The sequence below is a fragment of the Papilio xuthus genome, unplaced genomic scaffold (genome assembly GCF_000836235.2).
Source record: "Papilio xuthus unplaced genomic scaffold, Pxut_1.1 DF828952.1, whole genome shotgun sequence".
Taxonomy (NCBI): Eukaryota; Metazoa; Arthropoda; class Insecta; order Lepidoptera; family Papilionidae; genus Papilio; species Papilio xuthus.
This window is the reverse complement of record NW_013529697.1, coordinates 4,354,771-4,367,296: the sequence shown is the minus strand read 5'-3', so window position 1 is coordinate 4,367,296 and position 12,526 is coordinate 4,354,771. Positions and strand designations below refer to the sequence as shown.

Here is a 12,526-nt window from a genome sequence, read left to right as displayed (position 1 = left end):
AGAGCGGGCAGGGCGGGCGCGGGCGCGGGGCTGGGGGCGGGCAGCACGGAGGGCGGGGAGCCCAGCCCAATGCGCTGCCGCTCCAGGTTCGACGGCAGCTCGCTGATGCGCAGCGACATCTGACGCTTGAATGGAGAACTGAAACGAAGAACATTTAATATTATAACTTGGTAAATTCTATAGGTACAGAAAAACATACAAAACTTTTCTTAGCATTATGCCAAAGAAAGTTAAGGTCCTGCAATAGCTTAAATAAGACAAATAACGCTTAATTTTTTTTTTAGTCCGCACGTCCAAGTTCTAATTCGCTATAGGTAAACTACTTAATAGGTAATCAAGTTCTAAATATAAAGATGCGTATCTGACCTGTTGTTGAGGTGCGCGAAGCCACGGAAGGAGCCTTGTCGCTCGAGGAGATGCGGCGCGGCGTGCGGTCGCTCCACTGCGAACGGGTTGTGCGGCCGCGCGCCCGCACCGACCACCCCGCCTCCCGCGTTCACCACGCCCCCGCCAACGCCCACACCTGGCGTCACTGACGGCGTATCCGCTTCTGACGCGCGACGTGTTATACCTGTCAATTTTAAACAATAAATATAGTTTTTCATTTATTTAAATTTTTGGAAATTTTGTGTTATAATTGAAAAATTACTTGACAGTGTAGATTCCTCGTGCTAAAGACAAGTTAACGGTAAATTGAAGACAACTTTATGACTATTCTGCAGTAAATCAAATAAACTAAAAGTGTTTTTAATTGAGCATACTAGGTTAAGTCTCGGATTAGATTGTTTAGAAAACTATAGTGTAGTTATGGTTGTTACCGACCGGATTTGCGGAAGGAGCCCTGTCTGGTGAAGGCGTGGCTGGCGGCGTCGATGCTCATGGAGACGGCGCACTCCTTGTCGCGCCTCTGCTTGCGCTCGAGGCAGGCGGCAAACGCGCAGCCCACTGCGTGCGACAGCCGCTCGCCACTGTCGCGCGCAGCCAGGAACCCGTGGCACATCCAGCGGCGCGTCGTGCCATCACGGCAGATGTAGCTGCAACCAACCAAATATACATTTAGTTACAGACAGGACTAAAGTTCGTAAGGAAAACTTTAGACGAATTCATTTCTTATTTTATTTTTGATGAACGCAATAAAATTGTTTTATATAAAACAGGGAAAAAATTGTATTATCATTAAATTAAATGGCCAAAGAATAATTTGTAATTCAAGTAGTGCAGGGTACATGGAATATTGGATTGTTAATCTACGGATTAGACAAGGTTGAATAAACTTAAAGCCGTCTAAGCAGGTGATGTCTGCGGAGCATCATGTTACGTGTAAATTATACCGATGAGATTAGGAATAATATCCTTAAATGACCACTCGTTTTTGTTAAATGCATAGAAAGCTATTTACTTTTTAAAATACATATTAATATGCAATTTCCAAGATATCTCTGCGCGTTAAGTTCCATAAATCAATTATTCCACTCAGCATACTGTCTGTATAAGGTTAACAGTCACGATAGTTTATTATATAAGAAAGTGCATTAACATTATATCTGAACGGGTACTCCCACATTAGAGGGCTTCCGCGAACCATTCGCCGTCGTTCTCAAGTTACACAACGCAAGCCATCTTTGTTTTGACACGACCAGATACCGAGAACTTTTAATGTAAACAATCTTACAATGTTAATATATTTTCACTTGGCTATAAATTTGTATTATTTTAAATGAAAGAAACTTGTGAATGAGTGATTTGAATAAGCTTTCTCTGTTTATCTTAAGAACATAAATTCTATCTTTACTGTTTACTGCATCTATTTGACATTCCGGCTATGACGGTTATTCTGTTTGCAACCCGTTCCTCTATCAAACAAAAAAGCTAATTACTTATTTATAAGATTTTCTAAACCTTGTTAGCAAATTTAATCTAATATTTACGAAAACACAGTGCTTCGAATACATCAAACATGTGTTGCGAATTAACGATGTTGTAACCAAACTAATTTTACATCTTAGAAGCATTGGCTTGTATCAACACTCCAATAAATCAGAAGTTTCACAACAGCTAGTAGGGCGCTGCGTTATTTCTAAGCCGTACAATTACTTCATTACGAGGAAACAACGAGCAATCAACGAGATACGTTTATTTTCGTTGGAAAGAATTGCGGTGTACGTCGTTCCAGTTATTAGTTCAGCTTTTAGTGGCCACAAACGGTGATCGTACACAATATAAAAAAAATGTAAGTAAGCTTATACAATTTTATGTTGCATTATTAAAGTTGTCTATTTTCATAAAATAATACATAATTGGCTTTAGAAATAAAACATAAATTTATTAGTAGATCTACAGCTTGTCCCAAAATTCAACGGTAAAACGGCAATGGTGTATTACACCAGTTAATGTAAATTTTAAACCAAAACAGTTGGATTTTTTTTTGTATTTTCACCGTGTAATTATCAATCTGGCTATATACCATTACCGTTTTATCGTTGAATTTTGGGACACGCTGTATATCGGAAATTATTTTCAAAACTACTAATGATGACTATAAAAAAAAACAGTACACGCCATTATATATGTTGTTTTAGTTTTGATCTTCAATAGTATAAATAAATGATAGCGTGGGATATTTTAGTGTTATATACATTCGAACAAACCTAAAACACTTCTCGTAGTGTTCGGAATGAGGCCGTAGGAAGGTTGGAGTCTCAGGGACATCGACTGTACCCAACCCACTTGAAATCGATAAGAAGGAATTTGCACAAATATTTTGCTTATGTAAACGAATAATCGCAATGCAATAACTCTATGTTTTATGTTAATATGTCAACAAAAACTGTGGTAATCATACAAAGTTTTAGGCATATTTTACTTTTTGACAATACTGTGATTCTTCGTTTTTATTTATTTTTAGGACGAAATTTTTTTCTCCCTTAAGGGCATCATTACACATAGTTGATTTGTGAATTTTCATGTGCGACGTATTATGATAGTATTTTCAAAAAAGGATAGCTAACCTGAATCCTCTTTCGTGGTTTCTGTCGGGCGCACAAAAAGACACCTTCTCTATGGTCTGGTCGACAATGAGGCCCTTGGTCTCCTCCTCGACGACGCGCAGTCCATCGCCGCTCACGTGCAGAACGGCGCGGATGGGTCGCCGCCGAGAATTCTGAAATACAAAAAACAAACTTACAATTTCCTTCGCAATTTAGCCAGATCGATTTAGACGAATCTTTATACTCTTGCCTCTAATCTGATTAACTAATTAATCATAAGATAATGACTTAAAGATCGATATTTATATTAATTAAAAAAATCTTTACCTTAATTCTTAGGGTAAAATTCTAAGAGCAAAGCATATATAAATTGTTGCACGAAAAATGTATATTTTTATAAATTTGTAAATTTAAATTTTTAACTAGTTTTTATGGCAGCTTTGGGTTATACTTAAACAAGTTTAGACAAGTATTAAATTTAAGTAAAACTGGGCCGAGACATTTCGTGACAGCCGACACTTGGCACTCTTCCTCCATTTATCACGAATGGAATTCGCAAGTCTTGTACAAATGTAGTTTTAGTACTATTATAGTCCTACGTAATATAACAATGGCCGCAAAATATTCACATTAATATACCGAATATATCGCATTAAAAAAACATTGTTTTTACTTTAATATGCTATTCTAAATTAGTCACGTTAATTTTCACATTATTAAAATAATGATTAATGCTTTATTTTCTTATATTTACATAATTCAATAATGTTGAAGAATTATTTAAGGAAATTGACAAGGGAAATTTACTTTATAAATGTGTCTAAAGAATAAAAGCTATGAACCCAAAAATCCAAACTTTTCAGATATTACTACAAAAAGTTATATTCGTATTTGCTTTCGTTTGCATATGAACTAAGTAACCAAACACTTCACAAATTGGATCGGAAGTTACTTATCAATAGACAATTAAATCCCGCTAAATCAGACCGTTAGCAGGTGAAAGCCGAATAAATCGAAACAATAGAGAAACGAGAATGGCGCAGCGAACAAAGAAATTAAAAAAAATATGACCTTACAGCATTTCGCCGGCACCCTAGGGTACGGTATTGCAAATTGCTCTCACGCTCAAAAAATAAAAAAAACAATTCTCATAACTGCGGTCGCCATGAGTTCACATCTTCCCGGATATGATTTTAAAGGCATCACCGACACGGACTGCATCCGTAGTTTTTACATATTTCGATACAGATGTTTAAACAAAAACTAAATACACGTGGACTCGGTAATTCGGTAATCGAGGTAATTCGTAGTTTTCGTATACAAATGTAGCATGTAAACTTTTATAGATTATAGATATTTAGTAGATTTGTGTAAAAAATTAAAGTAAAGGCTTCATTTCTCTGCTGTATAGTTTTAGATGTTACTAGTTAGAATCCTTTGGCGCGAATGGCGCGCCTTCGTTACCAAGTCGAGTGTCAGAATGATAAGTGAGGGGACATAAACGTCGACATTTTAGTAAGGTTAGTGTTGCGGCAGTACACCGGCACAGTGTCGGATTTTCTTCCTAACAGTAAAGCATTTGGCCTTTGTGTCGAATGTGTACAAAGTCGTACAAAGTTTGATTAGTCTTAGTAGTAGTTACAAAGTCTACCATCTAAAATAGTATAGTGTCACGTTTCCGAACATTGGCGTGTATGCACTTACTCTGAGTACTTTAATGGCCTCTTCGCAGACCTGCATGCCACGTGACTCGAACACCTCAACGCAGCCGAGATACTTGACAGGGAAGGTGCAAGTACCGGCGCGTACGGCTGCCTCGTCTGCATGCCACTGGTGCGGGCGCGCTGACTCCGGCGGGCTGCCCTTGCGCCGCCGGAACGACTCGCGGAACGACCGCCGCAGCCGCTCCATTCCGGCGCGCGGCGGCGACAGCGCGGCGCCCGCGCGCGCCCGCCTCAGCGAACCGCGCACCGACGACTTCTGTAATACACAGAACATACCACTTTGAAATTATATCTCGCATACAAACAAATTAAAGTTAATTTACAGAGTCATAACCCCAAGGAATGTGTATGCATTAAAAGTGTTAAAGACATCTGGAACCTATCTTATTGCTTATAATATGTCTGTACGCATATATCGTCTGTATATATTTATACGATTTCGGGTGATATTAATATAATAAAAAAAATCTAATTACTCTCCCTGAGTCAGTCATCACCAATCATTATTATTATGTATATTGTGTATTGGAATTAAAAATAATTTTTAAATAGGACAGTGGCAGTGGATTTTGATAGGGACAAAGGTCTTTCTTGTGTTGGCAGTGGAAGCCCAAAGTAAACTTCATAGGTTATTCATAACCGCAATACGTTGCGTATTCTCTGAAGATCAATTTGGCTTGGGCAATGTTATCAATATATGTATTTTAAAGCTGGAAATATTCCAAGACATCTGTTACAAATCCAAATGTAATGAAATACGTAAATGAATTTCCCACAAAGTGTTGAAGACGGACATGTAACCTTGCTCGCTCGTTGTGTAGAATTGTAATCGCTTATATAAATAAAACTAGGAAATGTCGTCGGTCATATTAAATTATGAGCACGAAGGGTCCTATTTGCGATTCAGACAGTTTGTATGTTATTTGCATACTGTCATGTTGAATGGTTTTTAATTCAAAGGAATTTTAATCTTATTACAATGAAATAAGACTCAATATGTCTTAAGATTTGCGTAATACAACACGAATAGGGTTACCGTTGCAAAATGTAAAAGACAGAATTCTGGCAATTAATTGATGAACTTATAATTAAGTCATAATTTTAAATAGCTTAATTCTCTCACATGACACCCTTTTCACCGATTATATGTAGTTAAAAACGAATACCTCATACTGTAAATAAGTAGTTAAAAATCTTACTAACATCATCTTAGTTATATTCTAAATGCGAATGTTTAGATGGATGGATGTTTGTTTGAACGTATATCCATAACCACTCTGTAGGTATCTCGCTGAAATTTGGCACAGATGTAGAACATACTCTGGAAGAAAAAATAGACTACTAATTATGCGTTTTTTATTCATTCAACTAATATGTTTTTAACGACTAAACATTTTAAAACGTTTTTCCTCGATTTGCAGTAAATTCCATATTATGTTTAATGGTAGCACTGTTATTTATAACATTACCGGACCGCATTTGTTTCCGACTGGTTTTCATACAAGTTTTCCTTCACAATTGTTTACAATCTCTTGTCGTTTATTCTTGTAATTTACATGCGGTTTAAACACGTAAATGCAATAGTTGCAGGTTAGAAGACCTTAGTAAACCTAGTTTTGAAGAAGGGTTTTGTTTATGTTAGTCTCCCTTTGTAGTCCAGAATTCCAGAGTAAGAACTCTGTAAATAAGTAATAAATCAATGTATATTTAAGAAAATATACATTGATTACTTGCATTATGGCTTCATTTCATATGTGAGGTCACAGATCTTGAATTGTCAAAAATATCTCGAAATCTAAAAAAAATGCCTTAAATATGAAGTGTAAAATTACTTATTAGTCAATCAACATAGTAAATTCCTCTCTGTATTCAACTCTAATCTAATCTCTGTATTAGATTTATGTAATAAAATAACTTGATTTTCACAATGTTTTACGCAAATTTATATTTGGGTCGAAATAATAGTTAATTTTGTGATCGTGACCACAACGTATTGTATAACGTTATCTTATACGTAACAACATTAACCTTACTGCAATATTATTAATAATATTTAAAGTTTCCGTAAAATCCAATTAGAAAAAGAAAAATTACAAAAAAAAATCATTTGAGTAGCTCAAAAACTAACAAGGTTAAGTAAGAAAAATTACAAGTTTTATTTTTACTAGTCTTTATTTAAAATTATGCTAGAAAAAGGGCTGTTTGACCTAGAAATATACTGTGCAAAATAACTAGAAAGTGTATTCAACAGACTTTCTGCAGAAAAAAAAGAAGTACCAGCTTCGTAGCAACTTTAACAAATAAAAATAGACATACCAAATAAGTACTGTAAAATATTTTTCAGTCTAACTGAAGATCTTCAGTTGTTTTAACTTAGTTTACTCAAGTTTCAAGTTATGAACAAATGACTCTTTCAATGCACTAGTCAAAGTCAAATTAGAAATTGCGTTAACTAAACGAAATTTAATTTAGTCACCGTAACCAACACGTCTGTCTACGAAAACAAACCCGAGCCATTGAGGTGTTTATAAAATTTATCAATATTACTAATATTAATATTATTTTAAATCATACCGACCGACACGGCAACGGATATGAAATATTTTGATAAGATATATAGCGATAATGCTTGCAGTACCGTGATAAATAACCTAAAAAATAAATTCGAATATTGATTCAATTTTATGATTGCGCACCGCGGTATTTCCTTACTGCTTAATACGATACCATTCTATACCATTACAAGGGAAGGGAAGGGTCTTAAGTTTAACGCTATCTGGCCTTTCCTTTGAATGGCTTCTCTTAACAATAATTACTAGTGTTTTGTAAGGAAGCCAATTTTAGACACGCATTACATATACTTTAATATTTTGAATTAGGCGTTTGTAGTTAGCATGTATAAAATAATATCCTTTAAATATCTTATCTTACTAATATTATAAATGCGAAAGTTTGGATGGATGGACGGATTTGACGGTATCTCCGGAACAGCTCAAGGGATTTGATGAAATTTGGCACACATGTAGAACATAGTCTGGAAGTAAACATAATCTACTTATTAAGTTATTTTTTTTTAATTCAGCGCGAAATAAGTCGCGGGCTAGGGCCAGTTTTATAATAAATCTCAACAAATAACCAGTTAGCTACCTTGTGATAGACAATTGTTTATACAAAAGCAGATTTGAATAAAGATACCTATAACATTCATGAAGGTCTGACTTTACATTCCTCGAAATATTTTAATATTCAATATAAATTTATGACTAAATATTTATGTATAATACGTAAGTCATTGAAATGATACGTACGTAATAAATCTCCACATAGAAGGATAGGTATATAAATTTGAATAAGACTATTCGTTCTAAAAATCAATTGCTGTTTGTTAGTCTCGCTAAAACTCGAGAACGGCTGAACGGATTTATCTTATCTGGGTATTGAAATGTTCGTGGAGGTCTAGGCAAGGTTTGAAAGGTGAGAAAATTTCGAATCATTGCTGGGAAAACCCTAAAAACAGCCCTTTTCTTTTTCCCATATAAAAGGATGAATGTATCTCGCTAAAACTTGGCATAGATTTAGAATATAGTTTGGAAGAACACATAGGCTAATAATTATGATTGTTTTTAGTTACGCGCGGACGGAGTCGCGCGCGACATCTAGTCGTTCATATATTTCTACCAAAATCGACTAGATTTAAAATACAATCATTTTTAATGTGCTTAAAATATGAGTGGGGTGGGAACTCGTCATACTGCCATATGCTCAATTATGTCATTTGATAATATTTGCACAGATATATTTTTTTATAGTATTGTAAACACATTTTAAATCAACACAGATGTTAAGTGGATGAGTTCGTTCACATACTTTTTAATAACCCCTATTAGCAACTGAAAAGAATAGATGATATAATCTATTTAATGCGTTTTAGTTGAAGAGGTAACCGCATGAGGGTTGGGTTCAAATTTTAGGGACGGTTAGGAGGACAATTTTTGGCTCAATAGTATCAGTAGTTGAAGAGTGCTCTAGAAGTGTTGGATTGGCCTTAATTTACTCTTCAGTGAGGATTACGTGCGCCATATGACTGTCACAGAGATGTATTGTGTAATGGTACCATAGACCCTTAGGCTGCCAGTCCACCAGAGCGGAGCGAGGCAGCGGAGCCGAGAAACGGACTAATGCGGAGTGGAGTTGCGTACTGTGACTGTCCACCGGAGCGGAGCGAGGCTGCGGAGCGGAGTGAGGAAGTAATGCGGAGCGGAGTTGCTGTGTTTTTCAATATGCGGAGCTAGGCAGCAAGTACGCGACGAGTGATTTCGAGCTCCCGGCGTGGGGCGATTGGTTTAGTTCTACGCGAAATGTCAGTGATAGCAGACATGCCATCGAAAAAGTTGATACATTATTATGCGCCCGCGCCCGCACTCGCTTCCCCGCTCCGCATCCCCGCACGTTTCCCCGCTCCGTTTCCCCGCTCCGCTTACCGGTTTTATATGAAATTTTAAACTAGCTCGCAAGTCCCTGTCCACTTAAGAGGAGCGGAGATTTTGTGCAATCCTATTGGTTAATATTTCTCCGTTTCTCGGCTCCGCTGCCTCGCTCCGCTCTGGTGGACTGGCAGCCTTAATGTAGATTTCCCATATTAAAGCGAGGTAAAGCAACTCCCTTAACCGGTGTGTGTGTGTGTGTGTGTGACAGTTTGAGGTTGATTTAAAATTATCGTTGGTTTGTGAGACCAAAATCTTTGTCTTAAACATATCGTCATCCCTCTCTGTATATTTGACAGGACAGAGATAACAATATGTTTCAGTCAGGGATTTTGGTCGCAGAAACCAACAATAAGATGTGGCATCTTCTATACCTTATCTGTTTTTCTATTCATTATTGTATATAATGAATGTTTAATTCCATGGATGAGATATGATGAACGTCGTTTATATTTATGTCGAAATAAAGGCGTTAGTTTGTTTTTTCTTACAATCACACAGACAAACGTAAATTAAATGCTTTAGTGAGTACTTTATAAGATTGTTGTAATTTCCTTTATTGTAACTGATGGCCTCTATGCAACGTAATTAACACAAAAACAATGTCTATTCCATTCATTATTTACTTAAGGTGACGATTTATTCTTGCTTAATTAATGTGCTTTTATAAGAAGTATTAAAATTACTGAAAACCATATTTTTTATAGAAATCGTAATTTTAATCGTAATTTAATTAAATTTCCAGATATAAAACTTAATACCTTCCTACTAAATAATGTTGACTGAATTTTCGGGTTCTATGATTGAAAATGCTTAGTGTCACTTAGTATTTTTTTGTAGGGGATTCGAACCCTGTTAGAATGTAAATAGTTCGCATTACCATTGAGCCTTTCATCTTAAGATTTATAATGGTTGCTGATGGAGCATTGTAATCTGAGCACCATAGGTGCGTATTCATATTAAAATATAAAAGACACATAAAAGAATAGCAATATCATTAGAAGAGGCGGCCATGTGCCAGTTAAAACAATCGACTATGAGCGCACAGCACACGCTGTGATTCAACGTGTGCTCAACAATCGCTTATAAATTAGCAAGTTTAATTAACGGTTCGAACCATTTTAAGGTCGGCATTCTGCGCTTGCGCACGGTCCAGGGGCTCGTGCGGCGACGAGCCTTGGTTCCCCATCTTGCTACAGCTCGCAGAACTTGATTTGTAACTGTGACGTCACTCCAAGTGACCACTCAACCACTAAAGTGAGACATCACAACACATCACAGAATTTGTCGAATTCAACGGTCACTTCACAGATTATTCAACACACAACTAACGTAACGTCTACAGCCGTGTCCTCTTGCGACAAAAACACTCTATCCTTAACACAACAAGATAATAATTTCGACGAAGATTAAACTCCACAAACATGGCAAAGCTCAAAATAAACAATACAGTTCCTCTTGCTGGCGCCACTACCTTGAAAACTTGCGCATAATACAAAAAAACTCACACTTTTTTATCTTTTATCTATTTGATTACATCTGAAGTTGCCAGTCTCGTGTTTTGCTCACGTGAAAAAGAAACGGTTGCGATAAAGTAGGATAGGCGATACGTATTACGAATTAATCTCACGCGCAAAACTTTCGAAGATCGTCCAAGATGCGGTACTAGCACATACGGTTCGTGTGAATTCGTTAACAATAATTTTTAAATGGGGGGTCAACTTTTCCCACAAACGATGAATAAACGCGGAGAGGCGCATTGAACCCGGCACCCGGCGCGCGCGGGGAGGGAGCTCGGGCTCGGGTAGGTAGCTGGGAACGACCGCCGATGCCAGCTGAACGTTATTTTTTCCCACAGCATTGTTCTTTGGACCGTAGCGAGTAACGATCACAGAACTATATACTTTTGGGTAATTAATGTAATATTTATTTTAAAACACTAACTGCACTAAACTGCATATTGGGTGGAAGGTAAAACTGCAGAAATATTTAAAAAAAAAACGAACAAGTAAAGGCGCGCGCGCCGCGCTCGTGGCGAGCCTCGCTGTCGTACTGAATGCGGCGTGCGAGGACCGCGCGAACCCGGGTGCGGAGCGTAGTGCGCCCCGCACCTCACCGTGAGCCCCTCAACGACCGGTCCCTTGCATTGTCAAGATTGACGACCGGTGAGATCATCATACGAGTTACGAAGCTTTTAATTTGATTCCGATGTTGAATCGTCTATTATACAAAAAAAATTCAAGGCCCAGGCTCTACGCTGTCAAAGAACTCAAAAGTTGGCTACCGGATTTTTCTCAAATACTTTAATCAATAAAAAGGTAGTATCCAATGTTGTCCTTCTATTACAATAAGGTGGAAATTAAATAAAATGTAATAAATTGCCTGATAGAGGATTACTCATGTTACTGAATTCATCTAATCAACGGAAGTAGAATAAGAAAGCGATAAATCACAAATAATGATTGACACTAACAAAACTTTCATGAGCTTTGAAGCGAAGATCGTAGTAATGGTAGTAATTTTAAAGCTAAGTGCTGCCAAACGCAGAGCAAACACGTTGGGCAACAGCTGGCGCGGCGCGTGCGAGCGGGAAGGACGCAGGTGGCGGCCAGAGGCTTTGGCATCCGAACATATGTCGTCCACGATACAGATGAGAATGTGCTATTTCTGGTTAATCCATATGCAACGCGACCACATATTTAGGACTGGCACATTAAAGTTAGGATAAAAATATAAACATTTACGCTCGTCGTGCAGTAAGATAGAAATAGAATGCGGATTTAAAAAAGAATCCAAGGTACAAAATCCAAATACATCATTTTCGAAAATATTAATAATCATTACTTGATGTGTTTTAAACTTTGAGGTAATCTGATTGCATTTACGGTGTTGTTTATTATAGATATCAAGTAGAATATGGATTGCAGAGTAAGCCTTATTATGAGCACATTTTGGCTTCCTAGTAATGTGCAGAACTCCGTTAACTTTGACAGGTTTATTATAGCATATTTTAGTATCGTCTTTACTTTCTAAGTTTCTTAAAGGAATTCAAAGTTAGAATATGTGTGTAGTCAACTGACCCGCACAGGGCCAACATGGTTGACTATGGCCTCATCACTCCTAACTTAGGATAAGCTCCGAGTCTCTCAGTGGAGATGGATAGTGAGCCGATGCTGATGAATTGTGAAATTTTTTGATTGGGACAGTCATTGAGGAAATTGAAATGTAGGCGTCAGAGGTTAGTTACACATAATTCGTTGTGCTCTTTTTCAATTCCTTATTGAGTCACGCTCTGAGTCACCTGAGATACGATACGAGCACGAATTCCTGC

The 12,526-nt window shown here is 37.2% G+C and overlaps 1 protein-coding gene across 1 annotated transcript in view; it reads right to left on the bottom strand.

Moving 5' to 3' along the window:
* numb (NUMB endocytic adaptor protein) overlaps positions 1 to 11,258 on the bottom strand; it is a 12,010-nt gene extending 752 nt beyond the window's left edge. The window contains exons 1-6 of the mRNA XM_013319949.1: positions 10,313 to 11,258; positions 4,692 to 4,967; positions 3,009 to 3,160; positions 823 to 1,034; positions 367 to 571; positions 6 to 138 (exon numbers count right to left, since the gene is read on the bottom strand). Of these exons, the coding sequence (XP_013175403.1) occupies positions 6 to 138; positions 367 to 571; positions 823 to 1,034; positions 3,009 to 3,160; positions 4,692 to 4,967; positions 10,313 to 10,384 (1,050 nt within the window). The 5' untranslated portion in view covers positions 10,385 to 11,258. The remainder of the gene's footprint in view (positions 1 to 5; positions 139 to 366; positions 572 to 822; positions 1,035 to 3,008; positions 3,161 to 4,691; positions 4,968 to 10,312) is intronic.
* Positions 11,259 to 12,526: the final 1,268 nt, after the last annotated feature.